The sequence below is a fragment of the Mustela lutreola genome, chromosome 17 (genome assembly GCF_030435805.1).
Source record: "Mustela lutreola isolate mMusLut2 chromosome 17, mMusLut2.pri, whole genome shotgun sequence".
Lineage (NCBI taxonomy): Eukaryota > Metazoa > Chordata > Mammalia > Carnivora > Mustelidae > Mustela > Mustela lutreola.
This window is the reverse complement of record NC_081306.1, coordinates 41040141-41068124: the sequence shown is the minus strand read 5'-3', so window position 1 is coordinate 41068124 and position 27984 is coordinate 41040141. Positions and strand designations below refer to the sequence as shown.

Sequence of the window (27984 nt, the reverse complement as noted above, 5' to 3'; positions counted from 1 at the left end):
TAGGGGAGGGATCTCGGGTGTGACCTTTTATTATAATTCATTCTTGGAGAGAAGCAGAAGACAGAAATGGAAGGAGCCATCAGTTTTCTCCTTAGATGCCTTCGGGCAAATTCCACCAGCCCTGTGACTCTCTGGGCAAGGGCTGGGAAGGTGGAGAGGGGGTGGAGCAGATGGCTCTGTCTCTCTGTGGTCCTTGGAGGCCTTCCACACCCACTGGCTTCTGAGTCTGCCCGTCTGGCCGGGGTCATTATCAGAGGCTGTGACCCGCTGGGCAGCTCAGTCTAAGGCATCATCCTCCAGTCCCACTCGTCAGGCCTTTACGAGAGAATATAGAGTCTCCTCCTGTGGGGCCTCCTTGGGAGGGAGGTGGGGAGGTGCTGCCCGTGATGAGGAGCTGGAGAGGGTGAGGGAGGCATAGAGGATGGGGTTGTCGTCCTGGGCTTCATCCTGGCGAGAAGGAAGGAGAAGGGGGTGAGACCGTGGACGGGGAGCTGTCCCCACCGGAGAGCAGGAATCCGGCACCTGAGTGTTCACCAACACTGCGCGCAGTCCCTCTGCTCCCTTCACCCCACCTTCTCCAAACTTTTCTGTCTTTCTTTCTTTTTTAAAAAAAAAAAAAAAGATTTATTTATTTATTTATTTGACAGAGAGAGAGAGAGAGAGAGAGAGATCACAAGTAGGCAGAGAGGCAGGCAGAGAGAGAAGGGGAAGCAGGCTCCCCGCTGAACAGAGCGCCCGATGCGGGGCTCCATCCCAGGACCCTGAGATCATGACCTGAGCTACAGGCAGAGGCTTAACCCAGTGAGCCACTCAGGCACCCCCAAACTTTTCTTTAATTCCTTCAGGCCATAATCTGAGATGCTTACCTTGGGCTCCAGCTTGGGCTCCATCCGGGGCTCTGTTTGTTGTCCTAGAAAAAAATCAAGGTGTGTTGGGGTCAGGTGCATATGGCCAGGGTAGAGAAATGGGCCGGAGCCTCCAGCAGTGAGGTCCTCTGCCGTGTCAGGACCAGGGTCAGGACTAGGAATGGGTGGGGCCCCCGGGCGTGAGCAGGGGGTGTGTAGGGAAGGGTAGGAGTGGCGGCCGTCAGAACTCACTTTTAATCCCGATGTTCTCATACTTCTCCTCCGTGTTTTGGACGGATCCCCTGTATAAGAAGGAGAGGGCAGAACGTGGGTTAGAGGCTGGGCAGAAGAGAGTTCAAACCCGTGTGGGGCTGGTGCTCTGTGCGTGCGTGTGTGTGTGTGTGTGTGTGTGTGTGTGTGTGTGTGTGTGTATGCGCAGGGAGGGGCCCTGGCACGGCCTGACGCTCGGAGGTGAGCTCTGTTTGGAGGCTCTCAGGAGGCGTCCTGGATCGTCCGAGAGGCAGTTTGCAGTGTAGCCAGTAGAGGTCCCACAGGCCTTTTGAAGGCGTCCTGGAGAAGCAGCTTTGTCGGAAGAGCCTTGGGAAGGGTGAAGTCTTATCTGCCCTGTGGTTGTTGGTACCAACTAGAGAATGAACACCAGCTCCACCTCAGGACTTCTGGCCAGAGGGGAGAGAGGGGAGGAAAGGGGCTGGAGAGAAGGAGAGAAGTCTAGAAGATGGGCTGGAGGGACAGGCAGGTGGGAAGGCGAAGAGGAAGAGGGCTACAGAGGGAGGCAGGGAGGCGAGGTTCAGAGCTGAGGAGGGAAGTGGCTCCGAGAAAAGACACACCCCCTGGGAAAGGACCAGGAGCGAGGAGTGCAGAGGCCCTGTGCCCTTCCCATAAGGAACTCCCCTATTTCCCAAGAGGGACAAGCACTCACTCGGGTACCGCTCTGGCGTTAGTCTTCAGACCTGTAGGGGAACAGCAGCACATTAGGGTGCCATCTATAGAGGGCGCCTCTCTTCCCTGCCTTCCTGCTCTGTGTGCTCTGAGACCGACCTCCAGAGAGACCAGGGCAGTCGAGCTGCTCTGTTGGACCAACCTGGGACTCAGAGTGACACCTGCTGTCATCCTGAGGCTGCCCAACCCTGTCCCGGGGTTGTCAACACCACATCAGGAGAGCAGCTCTTGCCTGCATCGTCTTTCTCTCCCAACCTCAATTTTTCCGTTTGTTTGCTTCCCCCTTGCTTGAATTCCCCAAGCATCCCTCAGCCTTGCTCCTCCTACTGCCGAGGCCCTGCCCACCCGCCCCTTTCCTTCCACCTTGTCTCAGACCCCCCTGCTTCCTCCTATCCCGAAACACTGGCTTTTTGTGCTTTCCTGAGTGGTGGTTTTTTTCTCTCCTGCCTCGTGAGCCTCATGGCTGGGACCTGGGTCTGAGCTGCGGCCTGTTCCTCTCCACCCTCCGCCCCTGAACCCCGCCAGTCTCCCCAGCCCCCTCTTCCTTCCTCATCCCCCCGAGTCTCTTTGTGGCATTTCCCAAGCTTTGGCCCCTGCATCACAGACATGCCCTCCACCGCCCAACACCATCCTGGGAGGTCCCACCATCCACGGAGACAACCCTCTGGACACACGGCACTCCTACGTCCTCCAAACTCCAGGACCCTCTCTTCTGCCGTACCCTGGACTTTTTAATTTATTTTTTTAAAAATCCCTGGGACTGAGAACTCCGCAATATTAAACGCCAGCATCATTGTTCTGCTACAACTTTCTTTCCTTCCAGCTTTCTCCTGTTATCATCCTGCTTTCTATGCCTGCGTTTTGACCCCGTGAACTCTTGTCCCTTAATAATCCACTTTCTTTCCGGCTGTCCAAGCTCCCTGCTGACCCTCTCCTCTGCATTCCCCCTCTCACGAGCTCCTTGACCTGTCCTGTTCCCCTGTCCTTAGGCCACACTTAGCTGACGCATCTCTAATTCCGGATGAGGCCTATGACAGCGGACGCTCTTTGCTTACCCAATTTCCATTTATTTCTTTCTACTCAGTTACAGAACCTTGGTTTTATTTGGGGTGGCAGCGTGCTCCCCTACTGACAGATGTGGGGAATATGACTGCATCCTCGCCAATATGATTCAAGGGGAAGTTGTGGATACGATTTTCAGGAAGACTGAGTAAAGGACAAACTGCCGCAGCATGGTCTTTTTGTCCTTTCTTCCTTCCTCCTGTTTCCTGCCTGGATTCAGAAATGATGGCTGGACTCCAAGCAGCCATTTTGGATCACGAGGCAACCTTCAGGACAGAAGCCAGTAGCTAGGACAGTGAGCAGGAAGCTAGAAGCCTGAGTGCCCGAGGACAGCAGCCTCTGCCATCCGCCTTCTCATCCTTTTCTGTGAGGGGAAACAAGGAACTCTGTCTTAGGTAAGCCCTGGTACTTTTCTTCTGTGGTGCCAGCAGGGGAACATAACTTCTAACCAACACTTTCTGGAAGTTTCTACACCTGCATGGGGGAGACATGATCATGCACAGTGATGCTTTTACAGAGCTCTGGCTTCTCATCTGGGTGGATCCTGAAATACCATCTTCTGTTCCCTCAGTGACTGTCACAGCTCTTCCTCTCCGACCCTCAGCCTCACTCTAGAGACAACTGCTGTGACTTTTCCTCTGCAGAACGAAGAGCAATTTGTATATGTTGAGTTTGTCAACATTTTTCTTCATGGCTTTTAGGTTTTACGTCATACTTAGGGAGGCCATCTCCACTGCATGGACATGAGATGGTCTCACGTGCTCTCCTCGAGTACTGGGGTTATTTTTCCCCTCATTTAACTCTTTGGTTGATCTCTGTGGAATTTATTTTGGTGTGAGTTATGAGATAATATTATTTTCCCCAGATGGCCGCTCACTCATTCCAGCACCGTGTACTGAATGACTCTCATCCTTCCCCATTGATTAGAAATGCTGCTGATTAACCTACTAAATTCTGAATATATTTTGATCTGTTTCATCCTGCCTATTTTGGGGCTTTTCTCTTCTCGGATACTGGTTTATCTGTATTTCCATAGGACTGGATCGAATCATTTCAATCATTACAGCTTAAAATTGCAGGTGCTAATGCTCATATGGCCCTTATTCTGTGCCGGGATCTAGTCGCGATGCGTTACATGTGATTGTCATGACAACCCCGGGGGGAGTGTAATTACTCTTCTCGTTTCACCGACGGGTGAGCTGGGGCAGAGAGTAATGGTACCATTGCACCGGTGTTTCTGCAGCCAGGACCTGACTGCAGCCGTCCGGACTCTGTGCTCCTCACTCTGTGCTTCAGTATCTCCTGCAGCTCACCTCCTCTCGCTGGAAGTTTTCTTCAGAGGAATTTCAGATTAATACTGGAGGCTGGTGGGGTGTAAATGATGAACGCCTCTAGCCCTGTCCTCTTGAGCTATAGATGCAGACACCCACACTGCTCAGGGACATCTCTCCGCGGAGGCCACACAGGCACCTCTCCAACATACCCCAGACCAAGGAACCATCGTCCTCCCCCAAACATGGTCTTGACCTCCGTGTTCTCTAATTTGCTTGGTGGTTTCCCAGAGGACTCTTTCACCACTAGTTCTTCCCACTCCCTCACCTCTACGCCAGCCCAGTCCCTAAGTCTTACTGGTTTTCCTTCTTAAACTTTCCCAGGATCTGGCTCTCTCCCTCCACCCACTGCCATTGCCTTAGACTGGCCCTGCCTGGCCCACCTCTGGCCCCGCCTCTGGCCCCACCAGCACAGACTGATGGATCTGTAAGGCAGACCTGAGGTGGCCACTTCCCTGCTTCGCATTGCCTCTGGGCTCAGAGGCTCTTGCGAGTCATTTACAAGGTTCTCTTCTCCCATCACCAGCCTTTTCCACAGCACTGAGCTACCTACGGTTCCCTCCCTGATCTCCTGCCCCTGCATGGATAGTGACCTCTTCACTAGCCTCACTGTTTGCCTGGCTAATTCTCATATTCTTTGAGACTTTTTGCAGGGTCACTTCCTATGGGAATTCCTCACTGGTTCCCCTCCTTTCTCCCAACCTACCACAGCTCTTTCTAAATGAGGCAATCACTCCCTCTTCCCCGCTTCCAGCACTGAGTTCCTTGAAAGCAGGACCTAGGCTTTATTGACATTTGTTTTCTCCAATCACCCTGCTCCAGGGTCTGCCGCACTGGTTCTCAAACTTGGTCACACACACAAAAACAAAAACTTTATGGAATCAACACCACTGTGCTCTGTGGGAAAAAAGAAAAACCTTCTACTCCCTTAGCTCTGCTGGAAGCGGGAGGGGGCTAGGCCCCTGTGTAGTAGTGCATAGAATTTGAGCTTTTTCCCCTCCTTTCTCTGTATATTGGGCACAGAGTACACTGTGTCTCTATGTGAATATGGACAGTTAGCATTTACCAACATGTACCTGTCTACTTTCTCTTGTTTAAAAAAAAGAAAAAAAAAACTTTAAAAAATGGGGTTATAGAAGGTCAGCAAAAGGTGGGTTTGAGATGTTTGGGTGGGTTAAGTGGGCATTTTGACATCATGGCTTCTCCTTTGGCATGTTTAACAGACATCCTTGCAGTTTAAGATGACACTTTTAAAATAAAACTCTCTCCTAATGATGACTTGAGCCCTGCCACTCGATGGGAGAATCAGCAGAACTTGTAGGATCTTATTTGGCATTGACATTTTCTATTGTAATTTTGTTCCTGTTTATTTTTAAATTTTCTTTTTGTTTCACTGGAAAGGAAAATGATGCTCAGTTTTAAACGTTAAAAGTGTACAAGTTGCTTTGTTACAATAAAACTAAATGTGTACACACACACACACACACACACACACACACAAAGCACTTGATAAGACCTTTAAAAATTTAGATTCCCAAGCCCGGACCTCAAGCCCAGCAGGGAGCTGCTTTTTTTTTTTTTTTTTAAGATTTTATATATTTATTTGACAGAGATCACAAGTAGGCAGAGAGGCAGGCAGGGGGGCTTGGGGGGGGAGAAGCAGGCCCCCGCTGAGCAGAGAGCCCTATGCTGGGCTGGATCCCAGGACTCTGGCCTCATGACCTGAACGGAAGGCAGAGGCTTCCACTGGGCCACCCAGGTGCCCCTGGAGCTGCATTTTTTAATGCAGAAGGACCCGGGGTCATTGTGATGCAGGTTGTTCTGAGAAACACTCAGTAGGGAAGCTTGGTGGGGGGCATGGCCCAGAACCACTTACCTTTGCTTCTCTTCCGCCTGAGGTAGAGTATCAGTCCCAAAATTGCAATTATGAGCACAGCAACAGCCAGCGCCACCCCTACTGCAGCTTCCACACTCAGGACTGAAGACGTTGAACTCTTACTGTCTTCCAAGTCACCAACGTCAGCGGTGGTGGGGCCAGTGGTGGTGGGAGCAGTGGTGGTCGTCTCGAAAGCTGAGAAGACATGAGGATTAAGCAGATTTTCCCCTGGAGGACTGGAGGTTTCTGGGTGAAACTGTCACATCTTGTTCCCTACTTTGGGAAACACTGGGGGTGGGGACCACTCTCTAAAGCTCTCACGCAGGGAGCGGGTAATGAATCCACATCATCCAGCTTAGATGCTGACTCTCTCTACCTCCCATCAGTGGTGTGACCTCAGAACCTCATTTCATCGCTGACAAATAGGGATCCCTAAATTATAGGAAAGAAAAATTTTTTTCATTGTGGTAAAGTATAGGTAACATAAAATTTACTGTTTTAACCATATTTAAGTATATAGTTCAGTGGCATTAAGTACATTCACACTGTTGTACAACCATCACCACTATCCTTTCCCAGAACTTTTTCGTTTTCTCAGATCGAAACTCTGTCCCCATGAAGCACTCACTACACACTCCCTTCCCTAGCCCCAGGCACCCACTGTTCTGTTCTCTGTCTCTGAATTTGACTGCTCTAGGAACTTGTTATAAGTAGAGCCAAACAGTATTTATCCTTTTTGGATTGTTTTAGTAAGTGATAAAACATCTGTAAAGCGCCTAACATATATTAGAAATATATATATTTTAAAGGTTTTATTTATTTATTTGAGAGAGAGAGAGAGATCACAAGTAGGCAGAGAGGCCAGCGGAGAGAGAGGGACTCGGGCTCCTTGCTGAGCAGAGAGCCCTGAGACCATGACCTGAGCCGAAGGCAGAGGCTTTAACCTACTGAGCCACCCAGGAGCCCCAGAAATATGTTTTTAAGATTAAATTAATATATACTGAACTTCTACAAATAGATTGTACCTTTGTAGATGTTTAACGCACTGTGTAAAAACTGACAGAATGCTAAGCTACTGGAAAAAATTCAATGCCAATAAAATCTTCAGGTTAGTATGGACCAAATTTTCTGTTGACCCTCATTGGAATGGAATAATAAAAGCATCTTTTAATTGAGATAAAAATTTTAAACTCCTCAACAAATGTATATAACATGCTATCTAGAAAAATAAAATCCAAGGAATACATATTTTTAAAAAAATACCTCCTAAAATGTGACTAAAGCCATACTCTAAGCCAAATTCATAGTATTAAGTGCTTTTATTATTTAAAACCAGATGAAATTTGGAAAATGAACAGAAGAAGTACCAAAACCAGAAAGAAGCCAGCCCTAAGAAAACTCAGAGGGAAACAAGTAATGAAAGCTATGTAGGAATAAATTTATTAGGAATCAGGACAATAGAAATAAATGCAGAAAGTCGTTATTTAGGGGAAAAACAAACAAACAAACAAACAAGAAACAAAGAAGAAAACAGACAAGACTCTCGCAAACCTAATAAGAGTCTGTTGAAATCATTTGTGATTGCATATGCTCAATTATAGGTTGATAAATTTTTTTTTTTTTAAAGATTTTATTTATTTATTTGACAGAGAGAAATCACAAGTAGATGGAGAGGCAGGCAGAGAGAGAGAGGGAAGCAGGCTCCCTGCTGAGCAGAGAGCCCGATGCGGGACTCGATCCCAGGACCCTGAGATCATGACCTGAGCTGAAGGCAGAGGCTTAACCCACTGAGCCACCCAGGCGTCCCAGAGGTTGATAAATTTTTAAAACTCTGAATTGGATGATTTCCTGAAATAAAAACTTTGGGAAATGGAGCTAAGTAGTACAATTTCAGAGAACTTTAGGGGTGCGTGGCTGGCTCGATCAAAAGAGCATGAGACTCTTGGTTTGGGGATCATGAGTTTGAGCCCCACAGCCAGGGTGGATCTTACTAAAGAAAAAAAAAAAAAAACAAGCTTGAAAAAAAAAAGGGAATTCTATTAAAGAACTACCCATCATAAGGATTCCAAGCTCAGGAGGTTTTATGGGTAAATTCTTTTGAAAATTTAAGGAAAAAATAATTCCCAAATAGATTCTAGAACATAGAGAAATACAAAAATGAGGCAATTCTAATTCATTTCATAAAACGATAACCCTGACACTACTCTCCATTCATAATTTCTTTTTTTTTAAATGCAGGTTAAGGAGGGGCACCTGGGTGGCTCAGTGCCTTCGGCTTGGGTCATAATCCTGGGGTCCTGGGATCCAGCCCCGCACTGGGCTCTCTGCTCAGCGGGGAGCCTGCTTCCCCCTACTCTCTCAGAGCCTGCTTCCCCCTCTCTCTCTTCCCCCTGCCTCTCTGCTTACTTGTGATCTCTGTCTGTGAAATAAATAAATAAAATATTTTTTTAAAAAAAGGCAGAGCTGTGTATGTGCTGAAATGGAAAAATACTTTGTTGTACGGGGACATGAAAACAAGTCATAGAGCAGAATAGCATACAGTTTGATTCTATCTGGGTTTTGTATCTATATCTATATCTGTAAGAGACAACATTTCTCAGAAAGAAGTAGTGGTTGGGAAATAAAGTGCAGAGGAAGGAATGTACTTGTCATTGGACTCAGTTCGGTATTGTTTGACCTTTTTTTTTTTAATGATGTGCAAGTATTACCAGTGCCTTTATTATTTTCAAAATTTAACATTTATCCAACTTCTATTGGCACATAATTTATTTTTAAAGATTTTTTTTAAAGATTTTATTTATTTGACAGAGAGATCACAAGTAGGCAGAGAGGCAGGCAGAGAGAGGAGGAAGCAGGCTCCCCGCTGAGCAGAGAGCTGGATGCGGGGCTCAATCCCAGGACCGTGGGATTATGACCTGAGCCGAAGGCAGAGGCTTTAACCCACTGAGCCACCCAGGCGCCCCGGCACATAATTTATTTTTAAAAAGATTTATTTATTTGAGAAGGCGAGTATAGGGGCAGGTGGGGCGGAGGAGGAGGAAGAGAGAGAATCCCAAGCAGACTCCCTTCTGAGTGCCGAGCAGGACAGGAGCTCAGTCTCAGGATCCTGAGATCAGGGCCCGAGCCAAAACCAAGAGTCAGTTGCTTAACCAGTTGCACCCCCAGGCGCCCCAAAAGGCACATAATTTAAAGAGTTCACAAATTCCATACAGTGTATAAAAACAGTAGCCCCTGCATAAGCCCACCATTAGCTATTTCTTCTGACATTAGGCTTGTTTTTCTAAATCACATGCACATACTGCTGTTTCTTGACTCAAGTTGTGTTTATTTACTTCCTACCATTGAAACTGAGGATTTAGATCCCTCACACCCCCCTTTCAACACCTTACTCGACCCTCCAGCATGCAATGTTCTTTTCATGACGTGGGTTCTTCACCTGGCTCCTGGGACACTGTTCTCTTTGTTCTTTTCCCGCGTCCCTAGTAGCTCCTTCTGTCTTCTTATTGATTCCTCCTATTCCCAGCCCGAAACAGTCATGGGACCTCCTTAGTTCAGTCCTAGGACCCCCTCTCTATCTACACTCACTTCCCAGATAATTTATCCAGTCCCATGGCATTAACCAGCAGCAACATGCTAATCCCGCCCAAAGTTACATACCCAGCCACCTCTCTCCCCACACCACCAACTCCTAAATCTCACGCCTATTCACACCTCCATTTGTTTGTCTTATAATGTCTCAAATTTCAGTTGTCTTTAACTCTTGATCTCCTCCCAAGCCTGCTCCTCTCCCCCAGGTCCCCACCTTGGTAGATAGCAGGTCCATCCCTCAAGATGCTAGAGTCACTCTTGCTTCTTCTCTTTCTTACCCCCACATCCCATCATCTGCACATTCTGCCTGCTCAGTCTTCCAAATATAGACAGCATCTCCCCTGCCCTCTTTGTCACCCTTTTCAAGGCATATCACCTCTCACTGGTGTTCCTGCCGGTGACCTTGCTCGTCTTTACAGTCTGATTCTCCACACAACAGCTGGAGGGACCCTCAGAACACATCAGTGCACATCAGGACACAGCAGGAAACCCTCACTAGATTCATTGTGAGGGTGAAAGTTCTTTTCTTGGTTTTCAGAGCCACATGGGATCTGCCCCTACTGCCTGTTCTGATCTCACCTCCTGTACCATTGGCTTCTTCATCTGTTTCAGCTGTACACGTCCCACCTCATGGCCTCTGCCCTGCCGATCCCTCTTGACTGGAACATTCCTTCACTCCCTACAGATCTGTGCCTGGGATGGATTTTTCTGCTGGCTTCTCTTAGATCCACTCCCTGACTCTTCTCCACCTGCTTTGTGCCCTTGGAGGCTGGTTTTGGTGGACTCCATCCATGGGCTCTCTCACGCACTGGTTCCTATTCAGTGGCCATTGGAAGTCATCATCCGAGGATAGAGGAGAGGGGTTCCTGGGTGGCTCAGTCGGTTAAGCATCTGCCTTCAGCTCAGGTCATGATCCCGGAGTCCTGGGACAGAGCCTCACACCGGGCTCTCCGTTCAGCACGGGAGCCTGCTTTCCCCTCTCCCTCTGCCCCTCCCTACAGCACCTCCCACCTCCACTCATGCTCTCGATCTTGCTCTCTCTCTCAAATAAGTAAATAAATAAAATCTTAAAAAAAGAGAGAGAGAGATGGAGCGAGGAGGGTAAGTCATGGCAAAACTGTTGGACCCCTTCTCACTGGATCTTGTATTAATCTGCGGTCTCAGAGACATAAAACCAATGGGGTTAGAAAGAGATGTAGAGTTTTGAGGAACGGGCTCATGTGATTTTGACAGCTGAGAAGCCATTGTGTCTGCAAACAGGAGTCCCAGAAAAGCTGGGGGTGTGGTTCCAGGCCAGACCTATAGGTTTGAGAACCAAGGAAACCATTTATATAATTCCCAGTGTGATTCCAAAATCCCAAGAACCAGGAGCTCTGCCTGAGGACAGAAGAAGTCGGGCTCCCTGCCCATTCTCTACTTTTTTGTTCTTTTGAGGCCCTCAAGGGTCTCAAGGTCCTCAAGGGATGATGCCCACCCACTGCTAAACTCTCCTGGAAATGCCATCATAGACATATCCAGAAAGAATGTCTTACCCTCTCTCTCGGCATTCCTCAGCCTAGTCAAGTTGACGCCTAAAACTAACCATCCCAGACATGTTGACTCTCCCCCAAAGCTACAGCCCCTCCCTGGTCCCAGTACCTTCTCTCTACCTGGCTCCTCAATCCTGGAGATGGTTGCAGGTGTGTCCCATCCCTGACTGGCTTCCCTGCCCTGTGCTCTACTCAAACCTCTTCTCAGTCACCCTGTTACAATGGCTGCTTTCTCCTGGCTCTAATGTCCCTCGGGCCTTTCCTGTTCCAGCTGAATAGGGTAACACCCCTAGCAACCTTTATCCCCCAGATTCTGCTCCATTTCCCTGCCTTTCTCTTTTCACCACCATTCAACACACAGAATTAATGTGTTGGATTGCTCTTCAGCCTTCTTTCCATACTGATGTGCAAGAGGCATTGTTGTGGACATGTTTAGCCTTTTTTTTTCTTTCTTTCCTGCTGTTTCCCTAATGTCTGTATTAGCACCTTACACACAGTAGGCATCCAATTAATATTTGTTGAATGAATGAATGAATGTAAGAATATTCTCTTAGAATTTCAAAGCATTCAACTATTGTCTTCCAGCTTCCTCTGTTGCTATGGAGACCACCAGAGCCTTGGCGATTCCCAAATTTCCCGTGGCCTGTTTTTTCCTCCTTGGAAGTTTTTTGCATCATCTTTTGGTCCCTGACATTCTGAAATTTCATGTTGCAGTGTCTCAAGGTAGGTCTTTTTATTTTTACCCATTACTCTGGGCTCCTTTGTTTTGGAAAATTTCAAGAGTTATTTGGTCGATATTTTCTTCCAACTACCTTCTCTCTTCTCTGTCTCTGGAACTCCCATAATTCAGAGGCTGGCACTCTTGGACCAATCCTCAATTTTTCTCTATGTGACTTTCCTATGGCTGTTGTAAGAAATGACCACAAACTGGGTGACTTAAAACAACAGAAGTTTAGCTTCTCTCAGTCCTGGAGGCCAGAAGTCAGAGACCAAGGTGTGACTAGGGCCTCACAACCTCGGGAGGCTCTAGGGGAGACTCTGTTCCCTACTTCTGCCAGCTTCCAGACTGCACCACTGAGTCTCCGCTCTGTGGCCACACTACCTTCTCTTCTGTGACAACTGAGTCACATCTGTTACCATGTAAGGTAATAGTCCCAGGTTCTGGGGGCTGGGGTGTGGAAACGTCTTTGTGGGGGCTGCTATCCAACCCGCCACAGTTTCCAGATCTGTGAATCTTTATCAGCCTTCTGAGGTGAATCTGTCAAGTTGATCTCACAATCCTTTTACTGGTTTTTCCATTTTTGCCATCATAGCTTAAGTTCCTAAGAGCTCCTAGTCTGTTTGGAAAGCTCCCTCTGTTGCTCCATGCTTGTGTCTTTAACTTTCTGGAAATGGTTGTTATCTGAGTTTTATTCTCTCTCCATTGTTCTGGTGCCTTCCAGCTACGCCCCTTTGCTCCCCTTTGCTCACCGGGAAGGATTCCTTAAGAGTCTAATGTAGTCATAGTTTTAAATGGTGTGTCTCTAGGCGCAGCCGAGGTGAGAGGTCAATCCTCAGGACTAGAGGATTTCCAGAGCGGCCAAGACCCCAGGTCCTGGTTCCCTTGGAGGCTGATATGCAGAAGTCACACTGACTGGAAGCGGTGTGTGTGGTCTGGAAGAAAGTGCTTGTCAGCTACTGGGCTGTCCCCTTGGAGGTCAATGTGCAGAAGCCACGCTGACTGGAGGCGTGTGTGTGGTCTGGGAGAAAGTGCTTGTCCGCTACTGGGCTGTAGGATCTGTTAGGATTTCTGGATCCTTTGGGGTTTCCATCAGAGAGATTTCCCAGAGAAGAATCTCCTGATTTCTTGCCCTTAGCGGGATGGGGGATACCAGCTGGGTTGCCTGAGAACTGGAAGGCATCAAGGGGGCTGGGCATTTAGGGTCTTATCAGGTCACCAAATCTCCAGTTTTAAGGACTGATCCCTTGCCCCCAGTATGCCTGGGGTGGTGCCCCCAAACTCCCTCTGGTCCATCCTTTCTGGAAAGCAAATCTCCAGTCTGCTGGATGGGGAGGAGGCCCAGAGGTTTCCCTGCTTCTTAAATAGATTCTTAAATAGATTCTGGCCCAATCCTCCAGCTTTCTGACACCCTTGCACTCCCACTGTCAGGCGTTCCGGGGTTGCCCTTGCTGAACCGTCAAGGAGTTTTTGTAGTTAAAAAACTGCTTTTCTTCCTGGTCTCCCCACTGCTGGTTTAGGGCTAAGCTCCCCTGGTCTCCTAGGCCAGGTATATTAGTCTACATGTTTCCAGCTTCCCAAATACTGTTTTTGACCACATGACTCACATACTTTTTTGTCCTTGTGGATTTTGTCTTAAACATTTCCCTTTGCTGTCATTTTAGTAGAGTTTGGTAGGGAGGAGAGAAAAACGTGCCTATAACCCAGCGTTTGGCCAAAATTTATGCAATATTTTCTAGTGAAAATTATAGAAAATGAACACTCAAAAAATAATGTTGCATATTAGTTAAAAAAAAATAGAGGATTTAGAGGAAAGCGTCTTGTGAGATATTTACATGGTCTGTGGAAGAACACTGCTGAGGTTCCTGAGGGATATAAAATAGCGGCCATTCTGGTCGGAGGATTGGACTCACACTGATTTCTGCTTCTATCAATTGCCTTGTAGGTTTAATGCAAGTCTGGTTTTAAAAATACCTCTAAGTGTTTTCTTCAGAACTTGGTGAGCTTATTCTAATATTCATGTGACACAACAGACCAAAACAATAGTAAGGTTTTTAGGGAAGTAACGTGGTTCTGCTGGACATACACTTACCAGCCACTGAACTGTGACAAGTTACAATCCCTAGAACAGTGTTGGTAGCGACAAGAGAAAAGACAGGGAAATGGGGTTGACAGACCAGAAGTGGGTGCTATCCTACAAAAAGTCCAGGCCTATGAGTCAATGGAGAAGAGAAAAAAAGATTCCATAAATCTAGCTGGGACGATTGATTTGTTTCTCGCTATGAAGATCAATGTAATTCTTTAGCTCACACCATATAGCAAAAGAAATCCTCACTAGATCAGTGAGCTTTACTGCCAAAAGAAAGCATACAAAAATCAGAAGAAATTAAAATATTTTCAGCCCCTAGTGGAATACAGGATTTTGGGCTAAGACATAAAAAGAGGAATTTACAGTGGAGAATACAGTGAGATTTGGATACAAAAAGAAAACATCTGTATGTAAAAAGCATGATTAAGCCAACCACAGACTTCTCAGTTCTACTTGCTGCAAATTTCCCTTAGGGGGATGTTTTTGTGTGGTGATACTTCACTTAGGTAAAAACTTCTTTTTATTACTTCTCTGTATTTTAAAAATTATGAGCATGAATATCCAATTAATTGTACTAAATGAAAAAATTAACTTACTGCTGAAGAACTCATAGCGAATGTGACTGAAACCGAGAAATGAGAAGAGTTAGGAGAATTAAGGAAGGAAGAGGAGGAGGGGTCTGAGAAGAGCCCAAATCTCCCCAAAATGACCACTTAAGGGAAGATGCAGAAGGTGCCCGAAATATAAACCCAAGGCTGTCTGGCTAATTCAGTCATGAGCCATTTTCTATTTGCTCTAAAACCAGTCCGGCAGTCCTACGGGGCAGTGGTTACCAGGGCTGGGGACACAGACAGTGTGACCTTCCCGCCAGGAGCAGTGATGTATAGTCTGGAACAGCCAGTGCGAGTAGCTGTAAAAAGCAACCTACAGTTTTTCGTTTTTAAGGAAGTCTACAGACAGCGCACCCCCCAGTGCCTGCTCCTGGGAGAGATGCCCTCCCCACCCTGCTGTGGGGACAAACCCAGGTTCAAGTTCCCATGGGGCTGCCGAGTTACATGGAGGATCTAGTAATGTAGAGGATCCCATTATTCATGAACAATAGGTCAAGACAATGATAGCCTCAAGTCAGCTGGTGAGGCTGAGCAGTTACTGTTCAAGTGGAGGCTCCGGGGTTAAGCTGGGTTCAAGTCCCACCTGCACTAAGATGGTGGCTTTGGGCAGGTCCTTAGCTGTTTGAGCCTCAGTGTCCCTATCTGCGGCAGGAAGACGACAGCATTATCTGCTGTTATTGTAGGGCCATGGGGCAGGTTAACTACGGTGACACATACCAAGCTAGAGATCGGGAGCGGCCGCACTTGTGCTGCAGCCGTGCCTCTCAACGGCCAGCACGGAGGGGCGAGATCGGAGGGGACAACGGGGACAGGACAGGCAGAGGCGGGGACTAGGGATGGGGGAGCAAGGAGGGTAAGGAGGATGGAGGCAGGGGAAGAGGGAGATGGGGAAGGAGAGGAGGGATGGGGCTGGGCGGGGAGCACTGCGGTCTGGGTTCTGAGGAGCAGAGCAGGAGGAAGTGGGGGATCGGGAAAACAGGGCATGGGGCGTCGCCAGGGGCCCGGGCTCTCGGGTGGGTCATCTCTGGGCACCTGCTGGGTGCGCTGGGCTGGGCCCATGGCTCTGGGGAGACGCAAGACTGGGGCTGGCTGGGGCTGCGCACGTGGACGCATGACAAAGGGAAGGTGGCCCACATCCTGGATGGATGGGGGCAGGGCAGGGAGGAGCTGGAGCCCCCGCTTAGGGCAGGAAGGGAGGGAAACTGGGCAGCCCAGAAGGTGCTGAGGCTGGGGGCGTGGGGCTGGGTCTGGGGGGAGCCGTGAGGGGGTGGCAGGGAGGGCAGCCCGGGCCTGGGGACATGGCGGAGAAAGAGTCAAGTCGGCAGAGGGCTGGGGAGGAGGTGGTGTGGGAGAGGAGTTTGAGTGAAGGGCGCCCAGGACGAGTGGGGCCTGGGCCAGGCCTGGGGGATGCGGGCGCCATGGCCTTTAGGAGCCTCAGGGCGAGCGTGGTGGCTGCCGGGGCAGCTGGACTCACCGGGGGTGATGGTGACTTTGGTGCCGTTGAGGGCCTGCCACACCTTCGTGCCGCATCTTAATGTTTCCACTTGGATCCGGCAAAAGTACAAATTCCCATCCTTCTCCTGCAGGTTCGATATCTGCAGGGAGCCAGACCTCTGACCCTTTGGCAATTCAAGGGAGATCCGGTTCCTGTAGTCCTTATGGATGAAAGGCTGAGTACTGTTGTAGATGACCGGCCCATGGAAGTGTGTCCGTCTCAAGGCTACACTCACTCTGGGATCCGGGGCTAACTGCCAGTCGTGATAGAAGGAGAAAGGGATGCGGACGGAGCCACCCTCGGGGGCTGAGAGGCGGTCTGGTTGGTTGATTCCGTAGTTATTTAGATAACATTCTGCTGGTCTACCTGCAGGAGTGGGGAGAGGAGCGACTTGAAGCCACGGGGAGAGATGAAGACGATAAGCCCAGCCCTTCTGACAGCCTCCCCGACGGGCAGTAGTGGGACAGATGGTAGGACTGGCTCCCTGGCCTGGGTGTTCCCCTCGCCCGGCATGGGGTAGGGAGGAGGGTGAAGGGTTGGGGCTGACCAGCACTATGGGACCAGCCCGTCGCTCGCTGGGGCTGGGAGGCCTGGCCAGCTCCCCCAGCAGACCCCCTGTCCAGCTGCCCAGCCACAGCCCTTGCTGGGGACTCGCTGGGCCTCGGGGCAGAGCCGGGGTGTTCTGGACACTCACCAGCCTGCAGACGTGACGGCAGCAGCAGCAGAGACAGCAGCAGGAACAGACCCATTGCCTTGCTCTCCTCCCCAGGGAGGAAGCGACAGCAGCTCCGTCAAGGCCAGAGGGAGGCCCTAGGAGGTGCCTCCTTGGAGAGACAGGAGACACCCAGAGAGCGAGGATCAGGCCCCTTCAGAAGAGCAAGGGAGGGTGCGAGCCTTCCCCAAACTCACCCGTCCCCAGAGTGACCAGCACTTCCTTTATCAATCTGGTTTCTTCTTTTCCTATATTGCAAAAGTGCTTCCTTGTGGTCAGAGCCCAGAGAGCCATGACAGAGGCCCCAGCCTCTATCTTCCTGCTGAGGGCCATGGTTCGGACCTTGGCCATGTGTGGCCTCTCCTCTTCTGCCTCTGCTCCTGGCCCCTGCCAGCACCTCTACCTCTCCTTAGGAGTCAATCTCTGTCTCTCTAGCTCTCCTTTTCATTGGACGCACATTGGCCGGGTATCTCTTGGCCTTTGTCTGTCCTTCCAGGGGAAGGGGTGCCAGCAGGACCAGCTCCAGGTCTGCCAGCGAGAGGACAGGCAGCCAGGAGTCTCTGAGAAGAGAGAAGGAGGAGGGAACCACTGGTGGTCAGATGCCCTCGACCTCCAGCCCCAGGACCAGGAACACCCAGCTTGTTCTTGGTCCCTCTCCTTCCTGGCAGGGCCTCCCCTGCAGCCCCTCCCCTGCTGTCCTGTGCAGGACCCAAGTCTACCAGGCCCCTTCCTTGCCCTGATCAGGTCCTTTTGTGAAGTCTCATACCCTCCCTATGGTTAAGAGGTAAGGGTGTACCTTCTGGAGGCCATTCCTTGACCCCCCAGGATGCAAGACCATATCTGTAGGTCCTTCTGTTCTCTACTCTAGGTGAGGAGACCAAGGCTCAGAGGAGACCTGCCCTAGGTTGTATGACTCTTAGATAGGAGGCCCAGGACTCAAGCTCTAGTCTTGCTGAGTCCACAGGGCATACTGCTCCTTCTAGATGCTTCTGTCTGGTTGTCCCACACAGACAGACTTGCTCCTGAGTGCAGAGTTCTGGAGGGTGACTCTCCAGAGGCTATATTTTTATAATGCTCCTCAGGTGATTCCCTCCACAGCTGGGAGATTCCTGACTCATCCATAGCCTCCTTGACTAAGAGGGATATAAGGTCTAGAGCAACAGAGTCACCCTGGTGACAGTCTCTGGACCACCTCCAAAGGAGTGCACTGCCAGCTTGTGACTGGTGGTGGGTGGGGGTGAGAGACTGGGGCTGGGACCTCTGGTGACTCACTGGGCAGGTTCTAGGAGGCTCTGCTCCCTCCCTCCCCCAGATGAGGTTGGCATTGGCTGACTGCGTAGCTGGTGATGGTGGGAGAGCATGATTTCATCACAGGAAGTGGTCTTGTCTTCTGGAGGTGGAAGCAAGCAGACCGACTTCCTTTCTCCTTTTCTGTTTCTTCCCCAGATCTCACAGTTTTTTTCCACTCTTCTCCCAGCCCAGCCGGTCAGCCCCTGCCCTTTCCCCGTGTCTGCAATTCTTACATTTCCTGCCAGGCCGGAGAAGAGAAATTCTGCATTTTCATGGAATGGCTTTATCTGACCAGGCCTGAAACACCCATTGCCTCATTTTCAGCTTTAAAATATTGTGTGGTGAATGTATTTTCACCAATAGTAAATTGAGGCACCATCAAGAATCCGAACCTTAATGTCATGGAGTCCTCTGGGCTGTGGAAGGTGGTTGGGCGAATGGTAACAGTTGGAAAAGCGGACAAAAGAGAAGACAAGGGACTGACTGCCTTTTTAGCAGCTCTTCTAGAGGGTGGCCTGGTCTGTCTGAGGGGTGACACCGGAGTTCCATTTCCACCCTGTCTCACTAGCTGTGGGACCTGGCTGGACAGTCTCCTTTTTGCCTGGCCACCCAAGAAGGGGGCTGGACCCCATTAGTGGGTGCCCCGGCCCATTCTGTTGGGCAACATGGCATGTTTACTAAATATGCATGTTTACTAGCTACACTTTGGTAGAGTAACTGCTATCCAGGTGCCTCGGGTCCCATTGTTCCCATATATGGTATCCCTATATGCAAGCTGCACATTTCATGTCCTGTTCAGGCCCCTGGGCCCAGCTGGATCCCCATGATGCCTGGAACTGTGAGGCACGACTTCTGCTCACAGACACTGTGCGGTTTCTGGGTCTGTTCACCCTCCCTTCTCCCAACAGCAATGAGAGTGTCCAGTAATCAGTCCCGAACTGTGGCTCTCACAGAGGGGGTTTCTGGTGGGAGGAGGGCCTGGAATTTTGTGATTCATAGATGGGCAGAGCCTAAATGCAACTCTTTAGCTCAGATGGTGGCCATAGGGGAGGGATCCGAAGCCATGTGATGAGGAGAGAGAGAGAGAGAGAGAGAGAGCGAGTTATGAGCTGTGGACCACATTTTGAGAATTCTACCTTAGATATTCCCCCAAGTTCTCCTAAGTTTTTGTTCTCAGGTTCTCATTGGCCACATCCATCACTGCCCCTTCCCCCTCCACAGTACCTAACCCTGCTCCTGCTTTCCCCCCAAGGCCAGGAGTAAAGCAAGAGGTAAGCTCTCACTACCTCCACTAATTGGGATGGAGTTTCTAGCCCATGCAATAAGGCAAGACAAAGAAATAAAAAAAATGCTCCGTGTTTTCCTAGATTCTGTGTTTATGTAATTTGGCATTTATTCATCACAGGGCAATTGTATTAACTATTTTTAAAAATTTTTCTGCATCCCTGATGCTCTGGTTCCTGTGGCCTTGCTGACTGGGGAAAGATGGTCCCTCCCAAAACTAGCCTATCTTAGAGCAAAGGGCATTCCTAGGAACATGCCTTTCATGTGCAAACTAATTAATCCAGGACCCGTCCTCCAAACCACCTCCTTTATCTAACTCTCATCCACCAAGCCAATATTTCCTCTGCCCTGAGTCAGTCCTGTGTCAGGTGCCAGAGAACTAGAGATAGTTGTAACCTGTAACCTAAAGCCCACTGGAATTAATTAAACTAGCCAATCCTAAACTGTTTCCCCTTCCTTGCTTATCTTGCCAGGGGAAAACTCACAAAAGATTCTGGTCATTTCCTTCCCCTTGGTCTTGCCTCTGCCTCTTCTAGTGCTTCCCCAGGTGGCCCTCTATGGCATGGTGTTTTCATTCTCTGCAGGAAATGTAAGTTCTAAAAACTTTCTTTCAGTATCACCACCCTCTCTGTGTCATCACTCAGTCACCTGTACAAAATAAAATCCCGTGAGTATAAGAATTGAGCCAAAAGACATCCAGATTGGAAGGAAAGAAGGAAAAATTGTTTATTAACAGGTGACTTGATGGTTTATGTAGATGATCCAATGGAATTGACCAAAAAAGCCACTACAGCTGTAAGTGATTTAAACTAGGTCACAGGGGGCACCTGGGTGGCTCAGTGAGTTAAAGCCTCTGCCTTTGGCTCAGGTCATGATCCCAGGGTCCTGGGATCGAGCCCCACATCGGGCTCTCTGCTCAGCAGGGAGCCTGCTTCCTCCTCTCTCTCTCTGCCTGCCTCTCTGCCTACTTGTGATCTCTGCCTGTCAAATAAATAAATAAAATCTTTAAAAAAAATAAATAAACTAGGTCACAGGATACAAAAGCAATACACAAAAATCAATTGTTTTTTTTTTAATATTTTATTTATTTATTAGAGAGAGAGACACAGAGCACACAAGTGGGTTTGGGACAGAGGGAGAGGAAGAAGGAGAAGCAGACTTCCTATAGAGCAAGGAACCCAATGTGGGGCTTGATGCCAAGACCCTAAGATCATGACCTGCGTTGAAGGTAGATGCTTAACTAACTGAGACACCCAGGCATCCCTCAAGTGTTTTTCTATATACTAATCACAAAAAATGGAAGTCAAATGAAAATAATACCACTTACGATAGCTTCAAAATATGAAATACTTAGAAATAAGTGCCACAGAAGATGTGTAAGATCTGAACACAAAACTATAAGACATTACTGAGAGAAATTAAAGGTTAATGAATGGAGATTTCATACCTAAGTATGAACAGTATTCAATGCAGTTCAGATGTCAATTCTCCCCCCATTCATATGTACCTAGAACACAATCCCAGCCGAATCTCAGCAGGCTCTTTTGTGGAAATTGAATAGCCAATTCTAAAATTCATAGAGAGGGGCACCTGGGTGGCTCAGTGGGTTAAGCCTCTGTCTTTGGCTCAGGTCATGATCTCAGGGTCCTGGAATTGAGCCCCGCATCAGGCTCTCTGCTCGGCAGGGAGCCTGCTTCCCTTTCTCTCTCTGCCTGCCTCTCTGCCTACTTGTGATCTCTCTCTGTCAAATAAATAAACAAAATATTTTAAAAAAATGAACATCAATTCATATATTGCACTATCTACAAAAATTAACTCAAAATGAATCATTAGCCTAAATGTAAGCCCTAAAATTATTTAAGTCAAGCAAAAAAAAAAACCAGGAGAAAATCTTTGTAACTTTGGGTTAGGCCCAGATGTCTTAGATTCAACACCAGATGTATTAAAATACTGACAAATTGGAGCCCCTCAAAATGAAATCTGTTCTTCAAAAGATGCCGTCAAGAAAATGTAAGGAGACACTACAGACTGGGAGACAATATTGGCAAATCACATAACTCACAAAGGATCTGTATCCCAAATATACAAAGAACCCTCAAAATTTGTGAAAAAAAAAATCCCAATTGAAAACATGAGCTAAAGATTTGAAGAGATACTTTGTCAAAGGAGACATACAGCTCACGACCACATGAAAAGATGTGTAACAGCATTAGTCATTAGGGAAATGTGAAAGAAAACCACAGTGAGATCACATCACATATCTCCTAAATGGCTCAAACTGAAAGACCAGCCAATAATAAGTGTTGGCAAGGAAATGGAGCAATTGAGGAAGTCTTACACTGCTGGTGGGAATGCACAGAGGTGCAAATATTAAGCCATTCCTTAAAAAGTTAGATATATACCTACTTCACACACACACACACACACACCTCCCACTCCAACCCATTCAAGTTTGAGAACCACTGCCCTGAAGTTTGAGTCCAAGGACATGGAATTTAAGGACCTCTCTTGCCTGTTCCCTTTCCTTTTCAGGGAAATCCTGTGAGGTAAAGGAGTTTAATTCCTACCCAACAAAGGAAGAAACGAAGGCCCAGACAGGTCACCTCACTCGCTCCAGTTCCCTCCACTGGGAAGGTCTGGAGTCTGGACCATGCTCAGGTCTGTGTGTCTTTTTTTTTTTTTTTTTTGATCCTCTCCACCCCGGCCCACCACCCACAGGTCTGTGTGCCTTGTGAGCTTGGTGCTTTCCCAAATGACGGTCCTTCTTCCTAGCTCCCGCAACAGCTTAACTTCCCCAACCTCCTGTCTCCTCCCACAGCCCTTCCTACAAAAGCCCTCCAGTGCTGCTTTCATCCAGCTGCTGGTCAATTTCTGGGGAAACAAAGGCAGCGGGGATGTGAGTGTGAGGAGAGGCAGGCCATGGAGTGATGAAAGACGACAGCGGGTCTCTGAGAACAGGGAAGAAAGAGAAACTGAGAGCCAGATCTTGATCTCTACCCTTCTGCACAGTCTGCTCCTGTGCCAAGGCTGACATCAGCACTCTGTTTACTTCCTCTTGTTTTCCATCAGAGGGAGGAGGCCAGGCTCAGAGAGGGTTTGTCCTGCCCTGGCTGGGGGCAGGCACGCAGTGAGCCCTCCAGAAATGAGAGCCCAGCCGGGAAGGGAAGACTCACCCATGTAAAGCAAGTAGAGGGAGGCCCCAGAGTTAATGTTGGAACAGGTGGGCTTCCACCTCCCACTTCCTGGGTGCTGGGTGTTTTGCTCATTTGCTATATTCTTGATGCTTTGACATCTGGGGCCTCACTGACGGGGGGAGACAGCCCTTCACAGTGCTAGCCAGTTCCTAGAGATAGCAAAGACTTGCCCAGGAGCACGCCTTTCTTTTTATTTTATTTTAATTTTTTAAGATTTTACCTAAGAGAGAATGAGAAAGAGCATGAGTGGGGAGATGGGGAGAGGGAGAAGCAGGCCTCCCTCTCAGCAGGGATCCTGATGGGGCACTCGATCCCAGGCCCCGGGGACCATGACCTGAGCTGAAGGCAGATGTCTGACCCACTGGGCCACCCCGGTGCCCCAGGAGCACGCCTTTCATGTGCACACCAACCAGTGTAGAACCCACAAACCACTTCTTCTATGTGACGCTCCAGGAGGCCACTGTTCCTCTGCCGCATTCCCCCCAGACAGCCTTTCATCCGCAGAACCTGCTGAAATTATTCCCACTGGTCAGTCCTCCAGTCTGCTTATCCTGATTTGTCTTGTCTTTTCTACAGAATGATAAAGGCTCCTGTCCCTGTCTGCCCTTGACTTCCTCGGCCTCTTGACCGACCTTGGTGCCTCCCAGCATGGCCCCACCCGGAGTTCTGTGCCTCCTGTTTCTAGGGAATCTGTGAGGATACATTCTCATTGCCGTGTGTTTGTGTCTTACCACACTTGATCCAAACAGATCCAAATCCAGTTTATTCTAAACCAGTAGTAAAGTCTCCTCAGACCCCAAGAGGTAGGCAGGGTCTGTTAGATCCTCATTTTACAAGAGGAAACCGAGGTCCCATGGGAGGTTATGAACGTCACTTATGGTCCCACTGCCAGTAAATATCTGCTGGGCTGTGGGGTCTGGGCCTCTGCACGGTGCCACTTCCCCATGCAGAGACAGCAGTCGACAGGCCTCTGACCCATGTTACAGCCCCAGTTCCCTTTACTGGGTCTTCCCGCTGCACAGGGAGGAGATAAGGACAGACCGGCTTGTGCAGATTTGGGTCCCTGTTACCCGACTTGGCGCAGGAGGCAGTCAGGGCTGACTGGTGTGGATGGAGAGAAGCAGAGAAGCCTTTGTCTTTACAGGGCGGGGATCTGGCAATAAGGATCCCTGTGACTTTCCTGACATTATGCGTTGTTTTCTGTGTTGCCTCGTTCTGTCCCCACTCAGACCCTTTAAGGGAAGTGGCTGTTTCCCCCATTTTGCCAATGAGAAAACAGGCTGGGGGAAGGGAGGCATTTGCCACACCGCCTGCCTTCTGTGGAGTCGGCCTCTGTCACAGTCCCAGGTTTCGTGTGTTCTGTGACCGAGACTTCCTTACCTTGTCAGCCGCCTCCTCACGGCCCCTCGCTGCATTCCAGCTCCTGATCAACCCGACACACACGCCAACTGAGCTTCTAGAAGAGTGAGAGCAGACAGCAAAGTCCTGGGGGGCAGGGGCTGACCCCCAGCCTTGCTGCGCTCCCAGGCGGGGAGCAGAGAGGGGATGCTCACAGAGGAGACCGTTGTCACCCTTCCCCTCAGAGCAGTGGAGGGCGGTACATGTTGAACAAACAGCCGTCCAGAGAAGAAGCCCGGATTCGTAGCATTTGCCAATTTCATGGTGTCAAAACTCCCACAGTATGGAGTTAACTACTACCATGTGGACGGAAGGTTTGTATCCCCCAAAGGTATGTGTTGAAGCCCTAGCCCCACAGTGTGGCTGCATTCAGAGAGGGCGCCCCAAGGACATAATGAAGGTTAAAGGAATCATGGCGATGGGCTCAGGGTCCTCAGAGAAGGTGACAGCGGAGTGCTCCTTTCTCTTTCTCTCTCCAAGTGCACAGTCTGCGGGAAGGCCTCGTGAACACAGAGCAAGATGGCACCGCCTACACGCCACAGGCCATGACCTCAGAATGCAGCCTACCTTGCCAGCATCTTGACCTTGGACTTCCTGGACTCCAGAATCGAGAGAAATTCCTGATACGTAAGCTGCCAGGTCTGTAGCATCTCATTTTGGCAGCCGGAGCGGACGACTCCCCCTCCAGGGTGAAGTCACTGAATTTGAGGTCAGAAGAAACGCACAACAGCAGGTGTTTCTACCTCATTCCTGCTGTACAGACACAAGAGCATGAATGACCTCAAGAGCGTAGACCGTAGTAGTATGTGGTAGAATAAGTATGGAGGAAAGACGTTAGCAGGGAGGGATGAGCTTCCTTCTTTTTAAACATAATTTATTTGTGAGTTTGTATTTAATTTTTTTGATTATCATTTTTGTGGTGATAATACATACCTAACAAAAAAATTTACCATTTGAGCCATTTTTAAGTAGACCGCTCAGTGGCATTAAGCTCATTTACAGAGTTGTGCACACACTTAACTTTTAGGAATGCCTGTGTTCCATAAGGGCCGCACAACATTCCCCAGAATGTCCCAGTCAGCTCCAGGACCCTTCTCTCTGTGGGCTTCCGGTGGTCATCAGGGAATTTAGGAGAAAAAGCCACGAGGTGATTCTGTTTCTGTGCATTTCACAGAATTCTAACTGAACATGAATTACGGTGGCCACGTGGGTCCTCTTCGTCTTTTTTCCCTGCCTTTATCTGTAAAAGGGTTTTAGGAATCCGAGCTGAGCGTGGGCTGGGAAGGGAACTGGCCGATGCATCTGAGCTGAGGTGGGGGCTGCAGTCCCCGTCAGCCCCTGAACTTCGTGTCGCTGTGGTCCCCGCCGGCCGTGTTTATGCGTTTTGGGTTTGCAACAGCAGATGGGTGTTCCCTCACCATTCTGGAGGCCGGAGGTCCACACTCAAGGTGTCAGCGGGGTCGTGTCCCCTCTGAAGGCTCTGGGGAGGGTCCTTCCCGCCTCTGCCAGCTGCTGGAGCTCACAGGGTCTCCGGGGTCCTTGGGGGTTGGCCCCGGGCAGTCCCTGCCTCCCCCGTCTGCCTTTCAGCGGGGAGACGGGTGACCCCGAACTACCAGGTCAGACGCGGAGTGTGTCAGGGCTGGGGGCGGTCGCCAGATGGTGAGCTCCTGTGAGGAAGTGGTTTACAAACGTTTACACAACACAAGCGTGTGCTGCGGGTGAGACCAAGGAAGACCGAGAAAGAGGGAGCTCGCATCTGAGCGGGGTGCATGGGGGCGGCGACCGCCGCCAGGACCCCAGGGGGAAGGGGCTTCTGCACTCCGTCCCCAGCACTCGGTCCGTCACCGGACTTGATGAACTTGCGGTCTCTGGAGAAAAGGAATTATTCGGTCCGAGCCAAAGGCAGTGTGTCTCGGTACAAACCGGAGAAAGTCGTTTCTGAAGGCGGAGAGGGGGAGCATCCCCGCTGGCGGGATGGGGCGCTGCCTGATGCAGGACCGGCTGTGGTCAGGTTCCCTGTGCGCCGGGTCACCTTCCTTGTGGATGGTGGGTTTGCGCCTATCAGCTGTGTGAGACCCGGGTCAGAGCACAACCACAGCCCCATGCCTTAGGGCGACTATTTAAGTTATCATAATCTGCCAAATAAAATCCCTCTGCCCTGAGGAGTCTACCTTCCTAATAACACAAAGTTGAGAAATGTGTTTTTACACAAATAAAAATTAGCAAAACAAAGACAACTTTAGTGATTATTATTACATGAGCGTGGATGCTCTGTTTTGGGTTGGCGATATTTGCAGGACGTTTAAAGATGTGGCATTTCAAGTATTACATATTTATGTTGTAAAATGGTTTTTAACTTCTCCCCATAAAATCATTAAATATGTTATAATCATTCTCATATCATTTGTTTTGTATGGATAATAATGCCAAGTTAGACAACCTTTCCTGAATCATCGCAGTTCTGAGGTAGCTTTGTTTTATTAATCCCACCTGATGTGGGATTAATGTCCGTGGAGACAGCAATCAGTACATTTCTGAAAGCAATACTTAGATCTGGAAATGTCATGCGTTTTACCCAACAGAGGCACCTGCTGTCTGGGTTGGGGTGGTCACATATCACAGGTTATCCTTGTTACAGAAAATATTACAAAATGTTTTAATTTTATGATCTAAATTGCGACCACTTCCATCCTGATTTTAACCATGTTTTAAAGAAAGTCTGGTAGCTTGCTTCATGCCTGATATGTCAAATTCACATATATATTACATATACGTGCATATATTTAACATGTATGCATGCACATATACGTATATGCAGAGAAAGCAAGGTAATAAGAATTGTTTAAGGTTCTGCAGTTGACTTTTGCAATGGTTAGAGCAGGCTACCCTGTATGTCTAGAATGAGGAAATGGAACATGAAGAGAGAGTGGGTGTTTGACACAACCAGGAGACAGGTGTTACCCCAAAATCTATTACCTGCAAGTTACCTGAGGGAAAAATGTAACAAGTTCTTTCCCCTTTTTGTTACTTACTTGTCTGCTCCTTTCCTTCATACAGGCCCATGGAAAGAGAGTCTTCTGCCTCAACAAGGCCACAACACCCCGTCCCCTCTGGCCTGGACTCAGTTCCCGCTGTGTGAGGGGGCAGGGCAGTCCGGGGGCCAGAAGGGTGATCATCTAGGGATCCCCCTTTACAGGCTCCAGGTTGCACTGGGCCCGTCCGAGGTGATGGAGTCCAGGTGTTTGTGTGTCTTTTATAAGTTCACTTGTGTGTTGAGGTTCAAGAGGTTCTAGAGCCTGAGGCCAGGTTGGGATCCCTAACTCTGGGCATGGTGCTGGTCACAGCCCCTTTCCGCACAGATATCTCCCCTCCTCTCTCTGAATTCTGGTGACTTAGCTGCTCTCTCGGGCCTGGAGATACAGCTGCTGGCTTGCTGGCGTGGCCTTGGGCCCGCAGTCGGTCTCAGTAGTGTGTTCCTGCACTCGGCCTGCTCTGTCCTCTGTCAGGATTCCTTTCCTAAGCTCTCTTCCACTGCCTTCACCTGAGAGAGTCATCAGTTTCCTGCCAGGGCCGCTGGCTTCGTGAGGGGACAGAGGCACGCGGAGTGTGAATTCACCGGGAAATATGCGGCAGACACAAGGGGTGAGATGCTCCGCGGACACTGCTGAGTAGGTTGGAAAATGTAGACCGGAAGAACTTTTTTTCATTCCTGGACCTGAGATCCACCAGACAAAGTAAATCCCACTAGTGCCAAGACACAAGCAAGCCTCGGACCCTCGTGGGTTAAGACAATGAACGTCAGTCCTGGATTGTGCGACATCCCAGTGGGACGGTCCTGGCCCGGGGCCCTCAGGGGGCAGCTCCTCCGTCTCTCCTCTACTTGCAGTTTCACTTGCTCTAGTGCCGCGGGGTCCTCTCCACTCACCTGGCAAATGGGGAAACAGCGCGGAAAATTGCACGACCGAGTTTTGCATCACTTCCTCTGGGGGGTAATATACATCC

At 49.3% G+C, this 27984-nt stretch overlaps 1 protein-coding gene and 1 long non-coding RNA gene across 4 annotated transcripts; one reads left to right on the top strand and one right to left on the bottom strand.

The window, feature by feature from the left end:
* Positions 1-15: 15 nt before the first annotated feature.
* On the bottom strand, positions 16-17049 carry PILRA (paired immunoglobin like type 2 receptor alpha). Its single transcript, XM_059155526.1, has 7 exons — positions 16799-17049; positions 16084-16470; positions 6075-6269; positions 1786-1816; positions 1098-1147; positions 867-910; positions 16-447 (listed from the first exon to the last, which is right to left on the bottom strand). The coding sequence occupies exons 1-7, from the start codon at positions 16851-16853 to the stop codon at positions 310-312; spliced, it is 900 nt and encodes a 299-aa protein (XP_059011509.1). The 5' UTR covers positions 16854-17049; the 3' UTR covers positions 16-309.
* Positions 16468-27940, top strand: LOC131820047 (uncharacterized). 3 transcript variants are annotated; one of them, XR_009349447.1, is made up of 4 exons: positions 16468-16574; positions 21923-22048; positions 23161-24621; positions 27040-27940. It is a non-coding gene; the product is annotated as an uncharacterized LOC131820047 (long non-coding RNA). The 3 variants fall into 3 exon arrangements; XR_009349446.1 differs by lacking the exon at positions 27040-27940 and having other exon boundaries at positions 23161-24296; positions 24463-26237; XR_009349445.1 differs by lacking the exon at positions 27040-27940 and having other exon boundaries at positions 23161-26237.
* The last annotated feature ends 44 nt before the right edge of the window (positions 27941-27984 follow it).

Coding starts and splice junctions, on each gene's coding strand:
- PILRA (XM_059155526.1), bottom strand. CDS start 16,853: ATGGGTCTGTTCCTGCTGCTGTCTCTGCTGCTGCTGCCGTCACGTCTG. Junction 911..1,097: donor TGAGAACATCGGGATTAAAA/GTGAGTTCTGAC, acceptor ATTTTTTTCTAG/GACAACAAACAGAGCCCCGG. Junction 448..866: donor AGCCCAAGCTGGAGCCCAAG/GTAAGCATCTCA, acceptor CCTTCTCGCCAG/GATGAAGCCCAGGACGACAA.